This window comes from Equus caballus, chromosome 9 (assembly GCF_041296265.1).
Source record: "Equus caballus isolate H_3958 breed thoroughbred chromosome 9, TB-T2T, whole genome shotgun sequence".
NCBI lineage: Eukaryota > Metazoa > Chordata > Mammalia > Perissodactyla > Equidae > Equus > Equus caballus.
The window spans coordinates 52,230,860-52,253,635 of NC_091692.1; the positions used below are offsets into that span (position 1 = coordinate 52,230,860).

The 22,776-nt window shown below is 35.8% G+C and overlaps 1 protein-coding gene across 1 annotated transcript in view; it reads right to left on the bottom strand.

Moving 5' to 3' along the window:
• RUNX1T1 (RUNX1 partner transcriptional co-repressor 1) overlaps positions 1 to 22,776 on the bottom strand; it is a 136,447-nt gene that overhangs the window by 13,241 nt on the left and 100,430 nt on the right. The window contains 4 exon segments of the mRNA XM_023648678.2: positions 2,096 to 2,286; positions 8,412 to 8,480; positions 17,621 to 17,822; positions 18,412 to 18,497. Of these exon segments, the coding sequence (XP_023504446.1) occupies positions 2,096 to 2,286; positions 8,412 to 8,480; positions 17,621 to 17,822; positions 18,412 to 18,497 (548 nt within the window).

The window sequence follows — 22,776 nt, forward strand, 5'->3', positions numbered from 1 at the left end:
AGTGTCACTTAAGACAAGGGTAATGCTATATTAAAGATCTGTTTCCCAACAGATCTAAAAAGCAAGAAAGGAAAGAAAAACAATTACTACAGAAGATCATTCATATGTAGGTTATTTCATTCTATATACTAATAACTACCGTTTGATAGACTGTAGTTTTATATGCTAAATACTACTGTCAAGATCATATATTTTTCTGGATAGATGTTATAAATAAATGTACAAAGCTTATAGATACTGAAAGAATACAGCAGCTGAATACAAAGACATAATTCTCAATTTCTTCCTAGATATTTATCTTTGGAATTTTAGTGACCTACAAAATACTCAACATACATAATAGTCCTAAAATGTTCAAATGAAAGTGATGATGTTTTAACGACGGCAACAAGTGTGCCTCACAGTATTACTAACTTGAATAGAGCAGGACAAATTTTCTCCAAAAGATGCTAGTAAAAAAATTTTCAAAATCACAAGGGGCCGGCCCCGTAGCCGACTGATTAAGTTTGCGCGCTCCACTGAGGCGACCCAGGGTTTCGCCAGTTCAGATCCTGGGCAGGGACATGGCACTGCTCATCAGGCCATGCTGAGGCAGCATCCCACATGCCACAACTAGAAGGACCCACAACTAAAACATGGAACTATGTACTGGGGGGCTTTGGAGATAAAAAGCAGAAAAAAAAAAAAAAAAGAAGATTGGCAACAGTTGTTAGCTCAGGTGCCAATTAAAAAAAAAAATTTCAAAACCACAAAGTCCTTAAATATCTTAGCCACAAGATACCAATAAAATTGACTTTATGTCTAGATTAATTCGACAATGGAAGAGTCAGCAGTTAAAGGGTAAACTTCCCATTGTCCTTCTTTTCCTGAGAAACTTTGAAACGTTGAAAATCAATTCCTTTTGTCCTCTTGTTATTCATCTGCTAAACATTAAATAGAAACTCTGGGCATTGAGTGATTCCCGCAGGGTCTTTCATCTACAGAGAAGCCTGGTACAAATTAAATTCTTACTCTCTCTCACAAATTATAGATATGTATTATAGTAGACTACTGAGTTATCAGTTTTGCTTCTGCTAGTTCAGCTTAGTGTGACTAGCTGATTGTAGTCCTTTATCTAAAGTTACTTTGAGGTTGGGGATTGTGGTGCTATGTTAATTAACGTGGAGCACTACCATGTTGTTCTGACTTATGGGCTCTATTTTAAAAAGCATTTGTTTAGATATTTTGCTTTAGTTACTTCCCAGCACCTTCAGCCATTTAGGCTACATGTGTGTGTATTTTAATATACTGGAATACTACTAAATAATATTACTTATGGCAGCGATATTATGCTATAAAATGACCATCATAATGGTTATTACAAATAACGTGGAAAAACAGACTGTGCAGTTCTCTTAGAAATGTTTCACTGATGCAACCATTGTTTTAGCATTGGCCTTTAGGACCAATAGATAGTGACTGATTCCAATCATGTACTATGTCTTTAAGGAGAGCACAGCTTACACAGTGCATCCCTGTTGAATCTCTTCTATCAGAAGGACCACGTACGCTAACACACATGCAGCCGAGGATTCTCTAAATTGCGCTAGGAAGTTATAAGAATTTCACTTTCATCTATTACCTAACAAATATATTAAAAACCTTTTTTGGGGGCTGGCCCCATGGCCAAGTGGTTAGGTTCGCGTGCTCCACTCAGGCGGCCCAGTGTTTTGTTGGTTAGAATCCTGGGTGTGGACATGGCACTGCTCACCAAGCCACGCTGAGGCAGCGTCCCACATGCCACAACTAGAAGGACCCACAACGAAGAATATACAACTATGTACCAGGGGGCTTTGGGGAGAAAAAGGAAAAAAAATAAAATCTTTAAAAAAAAAAAAACAAAACCTTTTTTGGCAAAGTTGTTATTTTGGATCTTTAATACAGACAAAATTTGATCAGCCCTTGGTCAATTCCACAAGCGCCAGGACTCCTAAAATTATTCTATTTTCTTCCCCAAAGATTTGTCTAACGTCCAATAACTCCCTTTGCCTGTCTCCTAGAATCAAAAAAAACACTCTAATTAGTGGAAACTATCTTCTTCCCACCAACACCTCACCTCACTCGAATCCTCCTGCTGATTGATAACAGCCAGGGCGTCTTCCGCCGCCTGCCGCTTGGCCTCGGCGACTGTTCGCTCCATCTTGGCTCGCTCTGTCGTGATCATGTCATGGGCTTTCCGCTCAGCCTCAGACACGGCCTTCTGCAGCTCGGTCATCGCCTGGCGCTTCACCTCGTTGACGGCCTCCTCTGCATGCCAAGCGGGCCAAACAGGACAAGAGAACATTTCTCTGTTAGTGCAGGGCCTTGCATACTGATCCCTGTTAAACAGAATTCTATAGAACAGACATGACTGTCATCCCAATTATTGGGCAGTTCTTCTGGTTGTCTAAAAAACCAAGAGATTTCTGAACTTCACGTAGGAAAACAAAGGGTGAGATTTTTTTCTTTTAACTTACACTTCTGGGAATATTTTTTAAACTACTACAGCAGACCCCCTTATCTGTGGTTTCCCTTTCAGTGGTTTCAGCTTACCTATGGTCAACCGCAGCCTGAAAATTAATATTAAATGGAAAATTTCAGAAATAAACAATTCATAAGTTTTAAACTTGCACACCCTTCTGAGTAGCATGATGATATCTCCCACCTTCCCACTCCATCCCAGGTAGGACATGAATCATTCCTTTGTCCAGTGTATCCGTGCTGTATACACTACCAGCTCATTAGTCACTTAGCCCTCTCTGTTATCAGCTCGACCATCGAGGTATCACAGTGTTGCGTACTGGTGTTCAAGTAATCCTTATTTTACTTAATAACGGCAGCAAAGCACAAGAGTAGTGATGCTGGCAGTTTGGATATGCCAACGAAAGTTACTGTTGATTAATCTCTTATCGTTCCTAATTGTAAATTAAACTTTATCATAGGTATGTATATACACACATAAAAACATAGTATAAATAGGGTTCCATTCTATCTGTGGTTTCAGGCATCCACTGTGGGTCTCAGAACGTATCCCCTGAGGATAAGAGGAGACTACTGTATATCATCACTACCACTTTCCTATTAAACTGGTACCTCCAGAAAGGATTCTGGGACCAGACTAAGTAGTTAAAGGACAACAACCACCACAAGAAACCTGTCTAGACAGTTCAGACACATAGAGAAGGTGGTTTGTTGCAATGTTATAGCTTAATATGAACATAGGGAGTACATTGGTAAACCTTTCAGAAAAAAAGAGAGGAAGGGAATGCATTGTACACATACATATATGTAAGTGCAATCATTCTCCTGTTAAAATATCCAGCACAAAAGTGAAAAAGGAATTCATACAGCAATTAAATTAATGCAGATCTTTTTAAGAAAATCAGTGATGAAATAGACAATGCTTTTCTTTTTCTTAAGTCATTCCCTAAGTAATATGGATATATGCCTTTATAGACTAAATGATAGAGATTTTTAAAAATCATTTTTTTGTTTCTAAATTTGAAGCTGTTGTCCATCTACTTAATCAAATGTACACACAGTTTTGGCACAGCCAACTGTTGCACTAGAGAAATATAACTGAATCATACCATAGGCCAAAACAATCAGGCCTGACTACGAACCTCCAAAGTGTTAAATTAGCTCTTTATTTTTGGTGATGGAATGGGTGCAAAGATTTAACTAACGTACAGCCTAAGATTGACAACTAAACAAGTAATTTCCATTTAAAAAAATTAACTGTTCTAATTAACAAGGGAAAATATCCTCCCTCTGAATTAGCTTATCTAATTTTCATCTTTATTCAAAGCAAAATGACAATGATTAATTGAAAATTTAATAAGCAGTAATTATTAACTTGGCAAACCTAGTACCAATTAACACTCTATTAAAACTAATTATGACATGTTTCATTCAAGTGTTTGCCCTTAATTGTTTCACCCACTTAAAAAGTACCTTAATTAAATGTTCTGTATAATTAAAAACATAGATTCCCAATAAAAATGTTTTACTGTAGACTAAAAATGTAAGAGATGCAAATATTCCTATAGTTTCTTAAATTTCTATGGTTTATTTGACACATCAATAGTCCTTGACTTGAGGATTATCATAGCCCTCCACTAGTAATTAAGTGTCATGACTTTTGTAGCCTCTGTTATTTTAGCAGCATTGTTTCTGAAGTTCATTCATTTGCAATTACTCTCTGTTAGGTTTTATAAACTAAAATACAAGGAAAAGATCCAGACCAGAAATATTAACTAAAATATGTTAAGTCTTTGTTGGTTGTTTTTAGATATGCATTTAAAACGTGGGGGGGCTGGCCCCGTGGCCGAGTGGTTAAGTTCGCACACTCTGCTTCGGCGGCCCAGGGTTTCGCCAGTTTGAATCCTGGGTGCGGACATGGCACCACTCATCAAGCCATGCTGAGGTGGCATCCCACATTGCACAACTAGAAGGACTCACAACTAAAAATACACAACTATGTACCAGGGGGCTTTGGGGAGAAAAAGGAAAAATAAAATCTTTAAAAAACAAAAATTTGGAAGGAAACAGAGTACTGCACAGAGCTTGCAGCACCTTCTTCACCAGGAGGTGAAAAGATGCCTTTATCACCCTACCACATAAACGTTTTGGGGCACCAGGGAAGCCCTGCCCTTCTAACTATATAGCCAGGGTCTAATTTAGTTTGAATATTCAAGGTGAATTAAAATTCTAAGTGGTAATACAGGACAATAATTTTTGCTTACGATCAAAGCTGTAGCTTGACTAATTGTATATGCAAATCAGGCAATTTGTATTTAAATTATGCATTCCTATTCTAATCCCACAGGCATATACAGATCAGCAAAGAGAATTGGTAGGACATTTGCAAGGTGCTTGAATATTTATTACCAACTGCAAACATTCACTGATCGTTTGAAAAAGAAATATACTGAAGAAAAACATTCAGTTGCAATTTAAAAACCGTCTTTATGTTAGATTTTTTTTCTCCAATTCTATAAAGCCTTTGTAACTTTAGAGTGCATTCTTTATTTTTGCTCTTGCTTTTCAAAGTACTACTTTTAGGGGAAAACCGATGTGGCCTTCAAGATTTGTTGGGATTCCAAATACTTATTTATTATTTATTTTTTATTTTTTAATTTTTCTTTTGAGGAAGACTAGCCCTGAGCTAACTGCTGCCAATCCTCCTCTTTTTGCTGAGGAAGACTGGTCCTGAGCTAACATCCGTGCCTATCTTCCTCTACTTTATATGTGGGACGCCTTCCACAGCATGGCGTGTCAAGTGGGGCCATGTCCGCACCTGGGATCCCAACTGGCAAACCCTGGGCCGCCAAAGCAGAACGTGTGAAATTAACTGCTGCACCACAGAGCCAGCCCCGGGATTCCAAATATTTAAAAATGTATATTGTTGTTATTATATTGTATTATCAAGGCAAAACATCCAGAATTTCAATAGGGTCTGTAGATTAAATAATAGTTTTGTATCAATGTTTAACGTCCTGATTTTGGTAACTGTCCTATGGTTATGTAAGAGAATGTTGTTGGTCTCAAGAAATACACACTAAGATATTTAGGGTAAAGAGACATCATTATCGGCAACTTACTCTCAAATGGTTGGGAAAAAAATATGATGCATAATAGAGAAAGAAAAGGATGGAAGGAGAGAGCAAGAGAGAGAGAAGATATTAAATACAGTAAAATGTAGAAAATTGGGTGAAAGGTATAAGGGAATTTTCTATACTATTTTTTGCAAGTTTTCTGCAAGTTTGAAATCATTTCAAAATAAAATAGTGCAAATATTATATGATGTACTTTCAAGCGCAAGATATACTTTTTGCAATTATAATTTTCTGTGAAAAAGGATGCATTGGGTATATTAATTTTGAGACTTCGTCCCTTTGATATTTTTCAAATGCCTTAAACTTTATGTACTTATCTTTTGTCACAAAGTAATATATAATACTCTCATTGCAAAGGCACACTTTATAGGGTTTTTTCCTAAAAAGAAATTTGCCCACAGCAAATTTTAGAATCTTGGAGAAAATGCTTTCAAATTGTAACAAGCTGAGTGCAGATGTCACATTCTGCCCTCAGTGTTTCCATCATGTTGTATGCCTTGATACTGCGAACACAGAAAATGCTTTTTAAGAAGCCTATAAAGATAAATATTATAAGCAATTATTCAAAACTTCCAGATGAAACTGTCATCCATACTTTGGGGATTTAATATACTCCTTAAAATTTAGCATCCATCCATATTAAACTATTCCCAAACAGTTCTTATGGAGCAGATTAGGGATATCACTGTGAAAAGAATACAAATTTAATTGATACCGCTTTCAAATCATACTTTAGGTAGAAGACCTAATATGGATGATAGGCACATCTAAAAAATAATCCAAACATTTGCTTAATAAAGTTTAACCCTTATTAGAGAGTACATGGACACAACAGAAATAAATATTGTTCTCTCTCTACTCCCGAAGTCCCCACTACATCAAATACTCCCAGAATTGGTTTCAGAAACCCACAAAATGGACAGTGAAGAAAAATAATAGTGGACTCAATAGATTACAACATGTCAAGTGAAAAAAGAAAAAAAAACTGATTAAGTGGAAAATACGTAGTGCAGTTTTGAATTTGCTTCCAATTGCTTACCACTTATGGCAGGACTTCCTTTGTGCATAGCTATTCAAGTTGACTTTCCAACAAAGGTGGGATATTCAGAAAAATCTGCTCTCACTTAATAGCAGTCAAACAAAGACTTGAGCGGATAATAGCACAGAAAGAATTTGGATTACACAAGACTTTACTGTCAATTTTGCTTTATGAACTATCAAGGATTTAACTTAAGTACACATAAATAAAGGAAATGCAGAGAAAGACTCTCCCTCAACACAAAAAATCATCCTTCTGCTGTCCAAAATGGCAATTCTTTGTAGCTATTATTGGAATAAGTTGCACTGACAGCTTAAAAACAGGGGAGAAAAATGGTTAGCAGGAAAATGTAGCAATTCTTTTTCCAGGTAGGTGGCACCTAGCACATTTTAACAGCTTAGAAGTATCCCATAACTAATACTCATGTAGAAAATCTTCTTAGAGGTGATGCTGTAAATCTGGTAAGGCTATGTAGCTGAGCAACTTATATATTTAACCTTTAACCTTGCAGCTAAATGGATCCATCCGATTTGCATATTGGACATGCAAGAGAGCTTTCTGGTTCTCAATCTAAGTTACTAAGCCTAGAATACTATCAGATTTTGAAACTCCTTATCACTTTTACGGTAACAGGTATTTCTCAGAAAATCTATAAAAATATTTTGATAAGAACCAAATGGCTAGAGAGTCAACAAGTTGCACAGCACTACAGACACAGCTGGGTCAAATCAAAATCCAAAGAGAAATCTTTTGGAGAAAAACACCCTTCTCTCTTGACTCTTGCCCCTTGATTGGGGTTCCCAGCCTTCCACCCATCTGACTATTTGCAAAAATAGTATTTTCCAGTTTCTCAACTTAAACTGTTTTAGCAGTTGAAGTTACAGCAGCTCAAAGCCACAGTATGTGTCTGCCACGTCATCTTTAACTCTAGAAACAGGTTTACGCTTTATCTCCTGAGTTGGGTTTCACAAAGTTTTTGCTCAACTTTTATAGTGCTGGTGTTCCACCAAGATTCTGCCAGATCTGAACTTCTTTAAGCCCAATACGTCAATGAGTCATCAACAACTTTAAATCTACTTCAAAGCATACAGCAGTATCTCTCAATGAAGATCAGATAGTGCACATGGAAAGGAAAAATAGAAGTTTAGCAACTTTGTCACTTAACTTAAAAAATATTTAGCTCTGGTCATTGAATATTAACTAACACAGAAGATGAATTTTAAAAATTGGTTGTAACCATAAAAATCTCTGAGTGCCTCAACAAGTCAACTAGATTTGATGTGATTTTTTTTAAGAACTCAGGAGATATATGTCATTTACACCTCAGTAAAAAAAATTCAGGAGAAAAGGCTAAAGTATGCAATTTAATTTATAAAAAATCAAATTTTTTTTATAAAGGAAAAATTGCACGCAAGTTGAGAACTCGCATGCCAACTTCCAGTCTGAAACCATTACGGCCTGGAAAAATAGAGGTTTATGATAGAAATATTTCCAGACTCTCAATAATAGTGGTAGTAGCAGATGCTACTAAAATAAAACTATTTCATGTTCTAATCAGGCCTGGTTTAAGAATATTAATCAGGATTTTTCAGTTTCGTTTTTGGGGGGAGAGTTGTTTTGTTTTTGTTGTGTTGTTGTTAGCAGGAAAGCCCTTTCTTGTCATTCTTCACATCACTGCATTAACAACTGCACACAGCTGCCAGAACACTAAACTTGTGTTTTTAAACAATTCTTACCAGCTTTCTTCCAGATCTCCTCTGGCACGTATCCAGAAGCAGGCCTGTGAAGGAATTCCCGATGTGCATCTATGAAAAATAAAAAGCGGGTGGAGGGAGAAGGAAAGCACCATAAGCACTGTTATGTCATTACACAGAGTAGAAGTAAGCAATGCCCATGATCTTGGCTTCCCCACAAAAACATAATTTAAAAGGCTGAGCATTTCACTTCTAGAAAATAAAAATAGCAACACCAGTCATCAGAGCTCAAGGAAAACAGAAGGTCATTGGTCTAAATGCCTTCTGTGCTCAATGCCAAAACAACTGTAATGATTTCATTATACAATATGATGTTTGGGAACACTGTTCCCAGCACTCCCTCATCTTGTGAATTTCTATGGGTATATTTTATTTTGTTAAAGAAAATAAATTGTATTTGGTTGTTTTCCTTTCGACAGACAAATTGATAGTTAAAAACATCAAATGCAAGGGTAATGTAATTTTCACATAGCTCTGATTCTACCATCTTTCAATAGTGAGCCTTTCTCCACAGCTAACCAGTTCTCACACTTAATTATTTCCTTAAAAATCTCACTGAGCATTGAACATTCTCACACAAATTAGATCATAAGGATTTGACATGGATGAAAGCAAGAAAGAATCATTAGAAGGGATTCACAGATATTCAGTTGATCAAATAGAATTAGTACATGCTTCCCAAAAAAGAAAACGAAGTGCCACTTTAAACAAAATGCTGTGATTATGCTGAAAATTTCTCAAATTTTAAAAGTTTGAGAAAACAGATCATAATAAAGTTTGTGTAGGAATGCTAACCTCCAAAATAACACGTTCATGGAAATGACATGAAACCTTTTATATTGTTTTATATATGCTTGAAAATAAACTTAAAGTGCACACAATCTTTCATAGCTAAAATATACACTACATGCCTTCCACATTGGATTTTCAATAAAAGCCTGCGTACAGCCATGTGTCACTTAAAGACTGGGGTATGTTCTAAGAAATACGTCGTTAGGCAATTTTGTCTTTGCGCAAACGTCATAGAGCTTACTTACACAAACCTAGATGGGACAGACTACTACATACCTAGGCTATAGGGTACTAATCTTATGGGACCACCGTCATACATGCAGTCTGTCGTTGACAGAAACATCATTATGTGGCACATGACTATATTTAGACATTTGGGGGAAGAAAGAAAATCATTTTAACTTTTATAAATATTACAATAATTCAACCCATGATAAATTTTGAGTAACTGAAATATTCTCTACATTTATAAGAAATGTCAAGTAGTAGAACTATCAGTTCTATCTAATGGTGTGTTGAAGATCAAAAGAAATCCAGTCCAGTCTTCTGTATTTTATAGAACTACAGAACACTGAAAATAGAAAAAAGTACAATCAACTTAGCTAAGAATATATCATTTCACATTTGAATGACTTAAATACATTTAAATGTTTTGAATCCTTGTAGGGTACATAGATTATCAGTTGGTCACAACACCCGATTTCCCCAACTATTGTGAATTAGCAAAAGCTTATTATAGCTTAGTGAAGGGCATATGGGAACTCTCTGTACTATCTCTGCAATGTTTCTTTAAATCTAAAATTATCCTAAATATAAAAAGTTTATTTCAAAAAGTTTACATTAGGGGCTAGCCCAGTGGTGCAGTGGTTAAGTTCGCACATTCTGCTTTGGCAGCCTGGGGTTCACTGGTTTGGATCTTGGGTACAGACCTAACCACTACTTGTCAAGCGGTGCTGTGGTAAGCGTCCCACATATAAAGTAGAGGAAGATGGGCACAAATGTTAGCTCAGGGCCAGTCTTCCTCAGCAAAAAAGAGGAGGACTGGTGGTAGATGTTAGCTCAGGGATACTCTTCCTCAAAAAAAAAAAAATAACTTTTAAAAAGAAGGTTAAAATTATAATTTCATGACTACTTGATAATCAGATGGACTGGAAATATCCATACTTTCTCATGTGCATATTCATTTCTATAAAGTAAATGATGAAAACCAAAATATTTGTATTTAAGTAATTTTCATTCATAAAACAGCTAGATAAAACTGTTTGGTGTATACATGGCTTCAAGGGAAGGTGATATGGCTAGTTTAGATTTATCAAGATTACCTTCCAAACCGCTATAACTATTTCCAGAAGAAATAAAGTGCAATCAAGTTCACATTTAGCCATATGACACAGTGAAATGGAAGGATTTACTTTGACAACTTTTAAAGACAATTTTTTAGGAGAAAAGACTTTGGCTTAAGAGTAATTTATTGGATAAGAATAGATTTGTAAAGTCTAAAGACAAATAGGAGAAATATGCCTTCTCCAAAGTAGCAGGAAAAAAAAGAGTTTTTCATTTATTGGGTTCAGGAAAAATCAATAGCTTTATAAAAATTATTTTTTAAAAAATAGTCAATCGTTACTATAGGGAACAGAAAAGGTGATGTTAAGTTATCCAAAGTTCACACATGAAAGATACTAATTACTAGCCCCAGGCAGCACAGGCAGAAGCGAGTTAGTTCTAGAGCTCAGTGAAGCTGAATCTTAGCTTTGCAACCTACTAGCCCTAGGTCATTGGGCAAGTTAGTTTCTCCTTGTCTCAGTCACCACATCTGTAAAGTGGGGACAAAACTGATAAATGTGAGAGCACTGCTGTGGGGAATAATGAGATACCTCCTATTACATGCTTGGCATGGCACATACTAAACTCTCATTAGACATTAGTTGCTATTACCCTCATTATTATTGTCATTGTTTAGTAGATTATCCAGCAAGTATAGAATATACTTATTTCCTTATAAATAAATAAGATGAAAAGAGCACTTTGAATTTCTGTTTTCTTCCAGCACTTAAATCCAAATAGCACAAAACTTTACAGAAAGCAAAACCACTGAAGAGGTTTGGAATAAGCAATATACACTAGGAATTTTTTACTCTCTGAGTACATGTCACTTGGGATAGAGGTTATTTCTGTAGTTAGCAATTTACTGTCTTAGTCCTTGGTAAAAAGTCCTCAAGTTCTTGGATGATACTTTCACATTTACATGTATATATACACATAGTTTACAATATGCCCTCCAGTTCTAAGTCACCGCATCCCAGGTAAACATCAGGTCTACTACAGAACGAATGGAGTGATCCATAGTAGATGTTCTCCTCAGAAATCTATTTTGATACACTGATGAATACTATAATAGCTATAGAAGCCAAATAACTAATAAATTTAATATCTTCACTTCTGATTAAGTAAGAGCAATAACAAAGTCTACACAGGCAAAATTGAGTTTAAAAAAACAAAAAAATACTGAAGTTGATCAATGTTACAAGAAGAGACAACTTCTCTGCTAGAAATTTCTCATTTTAGAATATTGGCTAATCTAGACAAACCCATACAAAACATCTTAAGTTTCTAAGGCTTGGATTCTAAAGAAGCTAATTTTTAACCATTAACTCTTGACCACCTATAAAATACCAGTTGCTATAAAATGGACGGTTTACTAAAACGTACTCATAGAAACAAAGACAGAGAAGTGCCTACACAAGATGGTTTAAAATGTGAAACGTATACATAAGAAACTACAGAAAGATGGAAAAATTATAGAAAAGTCCTTGTAAATTACGTTTATCCTGCTTTGGGATGCACACTGCTTGGAGGCAAGAGAGGAAGAGGAGGACAGCCTCCAGAAGATAACACACATCTATGAAGAGAGGAGACTAAGTCAAAGTGGGGAAAACGTTATAAGAAATGTGAAAGAACAGAAAGAACAATCAATGATGTATGAAAGAGACGGAAGATGCACTACACTTACGACAGAATGGAGACCATTGGATACTAGATACAGCAAGGGCCGCCATCAATATACATGAAGGATGAGCTGATAGCCTTTGGAGAACCAATGTGACCTCACATGACCCAGGACAGCAATGCTCAAAGCTTGGCAGCACCTAGGTATAGCCTTCCTCCTGTAGTGGGCAGAATGAGGCTGTGATCATGATAATATCTATTACAAAACCATCAAAAGAAAGGAAGGGTTAAGTGAATTCATCTTTACAAATGCTATTTATTTTTGTTTTTAAGGATAATAAATTCAGAAATTTCAATCTTATGTTTCAGAAGCCCAAACCCAACCTAGAAGTCACCAGCTGCATTAGGATTTCCATCTTTAACAATAAAAATACCTGATAACTCCAGGAGGCAATCATCTCTTCCTGTTTTTAAAAGATGGACGTATCTAACTAATAGTCACATCTTTTTTAACCCAATATACTTAAATACGGTAGGCACTTTACTTTAGGAGCTCAACTGAATGGTCTTGAAATGAATTTCATGATGTGATTTAAAGGAATCAATACAAATGTATACAATTCTGAACTTTTCTATGCAAACACACTCTAAATAACTTGTCTGTGGTTTTTATAAGCTTATAGTATAGAAATTGAATAAAGTATTTCTTTGGTTAGGAGCAAACTATTTTTCTATAGCCTTGTATTATGAATTAGGGTCCCAAAGCACAACTGATTTACTATATTTAACAGCATTCCTCTTTTTTAGTTTCTCTGCCTATTAACTAAAGCAGCCACCTAAAAGTTACTGCCTGGAATACTTTCTAGATAAAAAAATACCTAAGAATCTACTATAATTTCATAATCTCGGATGCCAAGCAAAAATACTAGTTTCATTTACCTCTATTCTTTACAGTTCCTTGAGATTGTATGTTAAAATAATAATAATAGCTATTACTTATATCACGTCTACTATGTGTCAGGCACTATCCAATATGTTTTATACCTTTTAATACATTTAATACAAAAACCCCTATGAAATATGTATTGTTACTATCCCCATTTTACAAATGAAGAAACTGAGGCACAGAGAGTTTCTTGGCAAAGATCACAAAACTAGTAAAAAGAGGAATCAGAGATTCAAATCCAAACATTCTGCTCAGAATCTGTGCTTTTAACCTTCGTGCTAGATTTCTGAACATTTATTTAGACAGTACTGAGACATATGACATATTACTCATATGACAGTCATAAAACTTGCCAGCTAGAGGAATTTTAAAATACTACATCTACCTGGGGCAGAGTATTAATTTAATGGGGGGTGGTATTAATTTAAACAAACTTCGGAATTTCTAAGCTTTTTATGAACAATCAACTCAATTTTCCATTCCATTTAAAACAAACAAAAAACCTCTTTCTGACATTTCTCTTTCTGGGAAGAGCTAAAAACTCTTACCAAAACATATATGAAGGTATTTTCTAAATTTCATACCCCCTCATCAGAATATTCAAACATTCGAAAAACTCAAGGAAAAATGCACTCATATTTTAGAGTTTTATGCTTCAGTCTCTGACATCAGTCTTAAATCTATCATTAGATAATTCTTTTAATTCTCTCTCATGATGTAAAAGACTTCTAGAGAAATACAGAGGGCACACAAGCACAAGATTAGCTGTAGAAAGATTCTAGAATAGTCCAAAGTCAGTAAAAAGAAAGTAATTTAAAGGAAATAAAATGTCAGGAGCCAAGAGAGTGATGTAAACAGCATCCTGAGAGAAAAAGGAAATGAAAACAGAGAAAAGACGAACCACACGGACCCAGATAAACACTCCGAGAGCACGTGAAACGCTAACCAGCAGTTTACCTACCTCTGTATATAAAAGTAATTCTACTTCAGTGATCAAATCTGTTAATTCTGATAGCATTAAATTACTCTTCAGTGAAGCAAACAATATAACAAAGCTTAAATGTGCCAATAACAAGTATTACTTTGAAAACAGACAATTGTTTAAAAAATTAGCTTTCTAATTTTGTTAAAACTTGGATATTTGGAGTTTTTCCTGAAAAAAGTGACTAACAATAATAAAGACAATAAAAATCTATTATTTCAAGGAAAAATGTATTATTTCAAAAGTCCTTCAAGGTTATCAACCTGTTTTTGACTTAAAGAGAAGAAATAACATCATGAGTTCAGTATGTACTCAATTTTAAAATTAAGAGGCTATTCAAAATACTCTTTATATCAGATCCGAGGAGAACTCCCAAAATACAATTAGTAATAGATTAATCACGTTATCTAACTAATCGCTTACACTAACTCAAACCACGGACGTATTTCAAAAGGGAGAATGGAAATGAGTTTAACAAGTACAGCACAGACATGAAGTTACATTCTCCTCTGTGCAGTCCCCTAATACAATTTAAAAATGCTAAGAAAGTGTGTATGACCAAACATTGCCGGTGTTTCCAAGCTAGGGATGTAACTAGGGCAGCATTTTGAACTAAAGAGTCCTGCTGAAGTTCAGGTCTCATTTAAGACCACACAGCAGCTTAAGAATTGAGAGAATCAGGGTAAAAGAAACACATACAATAATAACCATGGGATGTGGAGATCTACAGGTACATAAAGATATAGACATATCCATAGCTCTATCTGTACACACACTCCACTGCACACTTTAAAGAGGCAGAAAATAGATTTGCCAGCCAATAATCTCCAATCTTTTCATTGCACACCAATACATTCAACTCCAAAACCTAGGAGAGAACATTAGAAAGCTCTTAATGTAAATGATTGTGGTCCATGATTATAAACCACTTGTCCTCTTATTTATAGCCACAGCCCAACCCCACAAAATGGAACCCAAACGTTTCAAGAATCAACTAGTAAAAGAAGCACAATGAAATAATTGCTAGATGCTAAAACTTGCACATGTATGGGGCTCTTGACAGGTTCTCTCTAAAAGTTTCTTCTTTAGAAGGCAATCTAGGGTTCTGTGTTTCTAAGGAACATGACTGTTTTAACAGAGCCCAAACAAAGAAATGAAATACGTGTAGCCTCTGAATAATATAATCTACAAAAGCTTAACGTCAAAGCAACCTCTCAATTTTACCAAAAATATGACTTCATTAAGCATCGATAAAAGGAATAGAATATGTGTACTCTTAAGAAGGAGTTTTTAAAACCAAGATTGTTCTTTTGCTTAAATAACAGGGAAGCTAAACTGGTCTTCCTGAGGCATGATATACATCTACATCACCAGAATCTACACGTGATAGTGGGGACTATATAACACGTGTCCTATGTTCTCTGTGCTGGAAATAATTAACTTAGGTGTAAGGTCTTATCAATTTCTGAAATTTATCTTTTACAATGGACAGCAGATAATACTAATGCTGTCAGTCCAGGGAACTGAACTGAAGTGGCCACTGGTGCCACACCACTAGCTGTCTCATGGCCTATCTCCTGTTCCTTAAGGGAAGGAACGAAGAATCGTTTTTGCGTATTACAGTGCCTAGCACGATGCCTGGCACATAGTAAGCATTCAACAAATAAGTACTGACTCAATGAATTTGTTCAATACAGCAGGCTAAACTGGATATTTTTACACCCAAAGTTTTATTTACTTTAAGGCTCTCAATTTTTGCCTATACTAGATGGTTACAAATACCCACTTTATTTGTCCTGAGCAGATCTGTCATGATTGACCAACTTTTGTGCAAAGTAAGGAAACAAATGTGTATTCTACTATGGTCTAAACAGTTTTATTTGAACCAATATTGGTGCAAATTAAACTTAAACCTATTTTCATTGCCTGCCTTTAGCATAATCTAACACATACATGTTTGTCTTTAAAATATGCCTTAGGGGCTGGCCCGGTGGCGCAGTGGTTAAGTTCGCACGTTCCGCTTCTCGGTGGCCCGGGGTTCACTGGTTCAGATCCCAGGTGTGGACGCGGCACCACTTGGCAAGCCATGCTGTGGTAGCTGTCCCACATATAAAGTAGAGGAAGATGGGCATGGATGTTAGCTCAGGGCCAGGCTTCCTCAGCAAAAAGAGGAGGATTAGCAATAGTTAGCTCAGGGCTAATCTTCCTCAAAAAAAAAATAAATAAATAAATAAAAATAAAATATGCCTTAGAATAATGCCTGTCGGGTAAATTAGTGACTTGGAATTTTCCTTTATCTAACACGTATTATGGTAATAGGTATTCAGTATTTGGGCATTAGTAGGAATCCACAAACCTAAATGCGAGGGAAACTTTATTGGCTAGGAATAATTTTAATAAAAAGATAATGTGATCAATAGCCAGATAATATCTCAAATTTTTAATTTTTGATACTCAGCCATGAGTGATAATGAGGCCAATGTCATAAGCTTAATCTGCACACGTGTAATTAGTTTTGCTTTACGGCATGGACTGTACCCTAATCTGAATTACCTGACAGGTATGGCGCTAAAGATAAGAACAGAAGAGGAGAGAACAGGGATCGACACCAATCCACCACCACTAAGTTTACTCAAATGGTATACATATGTAACAGCCAGCAATGTAAATCATGACAGCTTATTATTAATTCAGGAAAAAGCTCGCAGGTCACTCAAAAATTCTTTCAAGTTCAAGATTTCTTTTCATATATTTGTGACTATATTCTATTTATAAACCCAACAATTCCCAAATACCCATACTAAATATGGCTACCTACTGGCATTCAATTTCTAAAGCACAGCTCTATTAATAGTCTTGTGTATAACTAGAATTAATAAAAGTTATGGTTAAGCAACCTAAGTTAAGGTCAAATCCCAGGAAGAGAGCTACATCTTTATCACTAATTTTCAAGTGGCAGTGGGCAAACTCTACAGCCCTTAGGTCTCTCTTCAAGGAGGGGTTTTGAGATGAAGTGTGTTTTTTAAAAAAATATAAGATACAGCTACAAAACAAGATTGTCTAAGAGACTCTGCCTTAATTAAAAATCAAACAACACATATCCCTGTGTGCAGTGCTCTCAAACACTGGCGTGCATCAGCAATCCCCTGGAGAGCTTGCCGCAAGTACAGAAGTCCCAGACCTACTCCCTGAGATTTGGTTCTTGAAAGTTGGAGGCAGGGTCCAAAGACCTGCATTATGAAGGAGCACACGTTTTAGTGATGCATATGAAATTCTGCTTCTACTTTGAAATAAACCCCACACATTAACCTGGAAAAGGAGTTTAAGTTTTGTGAGTGTCTTCTTCTATGCATATCTGCCCACTCTCCTAACAGACAGACAAGACTTATTCAAGGATATATCAAGTGTCTAGTGTTCTAAAATTCTCTGCATATCATTTATCTTTTAAAAGACAAGTTAAAAATAAAATCAGCATTAATAGCATAAGAAACCTCTGCTCAGTATGTCCATCTGAAGAAAAGCTACCTAATGCAACTGGGTCTGGGTTGACGGGACTTTGCTGCCTGGAGTGGCTGCTGCTACTGCTGCTGCCCTTTTTTAAGTCCTCGGCATCACTGTATCGCCGGATCCAGTAATTCAATTCCTCCCGGTCTGCTTCCTGACATCGCCTTAGTACAGTGAGAGATCGTCTTGTTTTCTCTACCATGTCCATTATGCAGTTTAACAGCTATGGGAGAAACAGGGAAAAAGGAAGAACATATCAATCACCACAACCTCAAGACTTTGCGGGTAGTAAAACACACCATTTTAGGACAATGAAGGATGCTATTTTATTCCCAAAGAGTTCAGTCTAACATTTGCAAAGGTTACATTTGAAATTGAGACTTGATGAGTAAACTCAATGGGAATGAGGCTAGAAAGTGGATGGCATGAACATGAGTCATGACTGCGAGATTTCAGCTGAAGGCAGACAGCGAGTAAACCCACCTTTCCAAATACTAATTCTATTACCGTAGAAACTAAATGACCTTTCACAAGAAAACAGTAGCCTGTTTATCTGGCTTTGAGGGGTCCTTTCCATGATCTACACATTTCTCTTATGGAAGGGACTTTGATATCAATTTAGAAATCAAATTCTACATTCTCCTTCTCATATTCTCACTCATTATTTTTTTCAAGAATAGCAGGAAACATAACACGTTAAAAGTACCCCCATGGTTTCCTTTTATCACGTAAACTCACTCCAGTTGTTTTCAAAACAATTTTTTTTTTTTTTTCAAAACAATTTTTAACCCAAATAATTACAGACATCTTACATGGTCAAGATGTTTCCATTCCTCTGCCCATTCTCTGTCGGTTAGTCTGTGATCAATCATTTCTTCTTGACGAGTGCCATGCAACCCTACAAATGTAGAGAAGAAGTCTGAATCACCCTGAAGCATTCAGGACATAATTCACATGCTCACAGGCACTTAGCAAAGATGGGCAAACTAAATAATGTGAAAATACATTTGACGTTGAATGGAGACGTGAGTCATACTCAGATTCAGAATTACCTAATGGGTTCCTCGTAGAATGAGAAAATGTTAGAACTAGAATGAATTTTAGAGGTCATCTGGTCAGAACCTTTTCTCTTACACATGAAGAAACAGGAAGTAAAGTGACACCAAGCCCTGAGCTAGTTACCCATACAACGTTCCCTAAGTGAAAATAGAAATATATCCTAACTCTTAATCAATACCAGAAACCACAAGTAGCCATTAAGTGGTTTCAAAGTGTGACTTTCCTGCATTGAAAATAAAGAGAGCATAAATCGTTTCACATGAGCAGGGATATGCTTATCTAAAACAAGCATGGAAAAATTTTTCCACATTTCAGCATAGTACAAATGGACCCAATCCCTACTACATATACTTCCATGATACAATTAGGCCATAAAGAGAGGTTTGCACAATATGAAAGCTACATATACACATTCAATTTACCAAAAAATAAAAACAGAAACAAATTGAACATCCTTTATGGAAAAAAAAAATCAACATACCAGATATAATTTGGACAAATATCATAAATCCAAGTCAAGAAGCTGAAAGTCCTAATATGTAATCCACAGCATTAGTATTAATGCTCTTTCGCATCACAGTTAATAAACTACCATGCAAAACTAACATGTGAATGTTTACCAAGCAAGCAACAATAGTAATGAACATGAGCAGTTAGCTAGGATGGTCATCAAAATAGAAAATAAACATGTCCTGCTAGAAGGATAGGATGGAAGGCTCTGATCAGAGATACCTGAAAATGTGCTGCTTCTCTTACAAATTCATTACGCATAAAACACCTTACGTACTACTGTAAAAGAAAGACATTGGGCTACGGCAATATTCTCCATTCTAAACAACTGAAACTCTTCTGTTTGACTGCTACTTCTCACACCATTATTCTGAAGAGCAAATTAATATGGCGTGGTGTGCCTTTTAGACACCTAGGCTCTGTCTCTGAGGGCGTTATATAGGAGTTAAAATAGGACAAGAGTTATGAAATACTGCATTCCACTTTGTGGGAAATCTGAGTGGCTAGAAATCCCCTCTTTTAGCTGCTTTAGAGAAATAAAGATGAGTCACATGACTCTTTTCAGCCATCCATGAAATATGATTTAATTTAGAGCTGATAGAAGTGATCAAATACATGACAGCTCTTTCTCAGACTAAGTAAAAAGCTAAATATAAAACACTTTGCATCATTCCTGTCCAATTAGAACACATTCTGAGATACATTTTAAAAGTTAAAATTGTCAATGCCATCTATTGGTAAAAAAGCAAAATTGCAAATATGTCTTAATAAATTGCATAATAGAAAAGACATGGGAGAAAAGTAATATTTAGTTATTGCTCTGTTTGTTGTGACTATTTCAAGTTGAAATGTTTGCAAATACGTAATTTTTGTTGACTTATTTGTTGCCTATGTTTTAGGGAAAAAGCATTACCGTTGAAATGAGTCATCACAGAAAACAACCAGAGAAGGATAAAGATATAAATGTGGCACTGACTTTCCCAATGGAGATATCTTACTATTTCCCTTTAAGAACCAAGAACTCCAGAGTTCTCAAAAGTTTCTCGGCTGTCCCCTCATGGCTACAGCACCTCCAGGTATTACACACTCACATGAAGGAAGTAACGGGTTCTCAAAAATTCAGCAGACCAAATCAATAATGATATGAGCTCTAACACCTGGAATAATATTAACAAGCAACAGAAAGGATGGCTGTGGCTAATGGGATTCCAGCAAAAATGGAAAAGTGCTAAGCATTATGTCACTTAAAATAAAAAAGTACATTAGAAACATGTTTGACCCCAAGTAATCAGTGAAAAAATATAGGACTCATTTACTGCTTTTGAACTCTGAAGGCCATTTGTTGGATAGAATTAAACCTTTAAAAAGAAAAAGTAAAACAACTCAAAATCTCACATTTATTATTTTCTCTATTTCAGATATTTAAATATTCATCACCACACACTTTTTATTTATATTCATAATACCAGAGAGATGTACTATAGGAAAATAGCTCAGACTCATTAAAATACATTTTCATTTGTGGGAAATTTGACACTAATGTTGAGTCTTAACTGATTCCTAACTAGTTAAACTCTAAGTTTACTTATAAACTAATACTGCTTGTAAAGTTATTTTAACAAAGGATTCTAGTGAATGTATGTCTCTACACATAATAGGCATTTATAAATCCTACCAGACTCAGTATATCTTTATAATAATTTTTATATTCTCAAAATGGCAGCCTGATGTAACACCATAATTTGTTACTCACATATCAAGATTTTATTTTACGTTAACACACACTAAACTCTGCCAGACCTTAGGGATGGTTAAGTAGTTGCACACATTTATAGAGATTAGCACTGTTAGTTTTATAAGTGAATATAATTAAAAGGTAAGGAATATGGTCTGAAGAAAAATCATATAAAACCAGTGGGCACAGATATAATTCATAAAGGGATATTTTACATTACGAGATGAAAACATAATTACTGCACAGAAGCGTAATTACTTCCTTGGTGATTACTTTACAGTGCACTGGTACGAATATTTCATAAAATAGCATTTGCTGTCTAAGAAATAGGCCATTTCCTAACACATACAAAGTGGGATATTTTGAACTGGTCTAATAATAATCTAGTGACTCCACTTCTATTTGAGAATGAGCAATCATGGTTTGGGGGCATTAAGTCATAAATAAATGGCAAGGCTTTTGCTTCGAAAGCAGTTGTTATCATGTTCGATTTTGGGGTCAGAATACAATCCAGACCGAGAAATAACATAACCAATTTAGACAGCTCTTCAGAAATGGTACCTGAGAGAACATCAGAGAGACTAGCTATTAAGAAAGCACAAATTATACGCTTAGCCCTTTGTCCAATACACAATACAAACGTAGAAATGACTACTGTAGCGAAGCAGAACTACTATTTTACTATCTCACAACCAGGACATCAATCACCCCTCCCCTCACCCTGACTCTCTCTATCTGCTTTCTAAACATTTGCAGAGTTGTGTGTAGAAAGGCAAAAGGATGCTACATGAGGCAGCTCCTATTTGCTAGTAACCTAGTTAGAAATGTAACGTAAATTTCTGCTCACCATACTCTCTACCTGTGGCTAAAAACACACTGTTCCCACTATTCAAGCAGAGGATAACTGGCTGGGTGCCTTTCCCTGAGTTCTGCATCCTCAGCTCTGTGTTTTGGTTTTTCACTTGGCCTTCATCCGTTGCTGTTTCCAGTATCCTGCCCACCAAATTGTCAATGTCAGGAAAGTCTGTCAACAACCAGCTACAAGATAAAGGAAGTCCTGCTAGTGGGTGGTATGGACACAGGAGACGGAAAAAGAAGAGAGGGCTGACTGTTGCTATCAGTTTATAAATAGCTTGACTCACCAAAAATTAGGACCTGAAGGAGGCCCAGGACAGTGCTCTGATGTAATCACCTCGACCACTGACTGTGTATCAAAACTTACTTGGTTCATCTTCCTTCTCGTTTTTCATGGCGGACACTTGTTCTTTAAAAGAAAATGTCTCCTAAATGCCTCACTTCCAATAATTTTATGCAAAGAAGTAATGAACACAGGCCAATGGAACACACATTTACCCAAACTCATTCCTTCTTTGGTATTTTGATCTTTGACACTAAATTGTCAATACTAAATTGAATCACTGGCACTTTCAGGTAAAAAAAAAAAAAAAAGTACCAAAACATTCCTCAAAGAACATATGTTGAGTTAAGCTACAGATATCATACCATATCATATTTTTCAAATCCAGAATATCATGGAGACTCGAAAAATCAAAATGGACCTTAAGACTATCTGAAATAAAAGATACAATGAAAGAAAAGAAACATTTTTAAAAACGTATGTGGCAGATCGATTGCATATGAAATTTCTCACATTAAAAAAAATTAAACTAAAAATTCACTTTGCATTTGTTAATACAGTTGAGGGTTTTATATTAATTTAGACGCCCCCCTCCCAAAAAAATAAATAACCTGCTGTTGTAAAGAATGTAAGTGAGAGAAAGCACAGCTGTTAAAGAACATATGAATACTAACTAAGTTATCTCATAAAAGAGACAATATAAAGAAAGAGAAGAGAATTTTTACCCCTATCAGA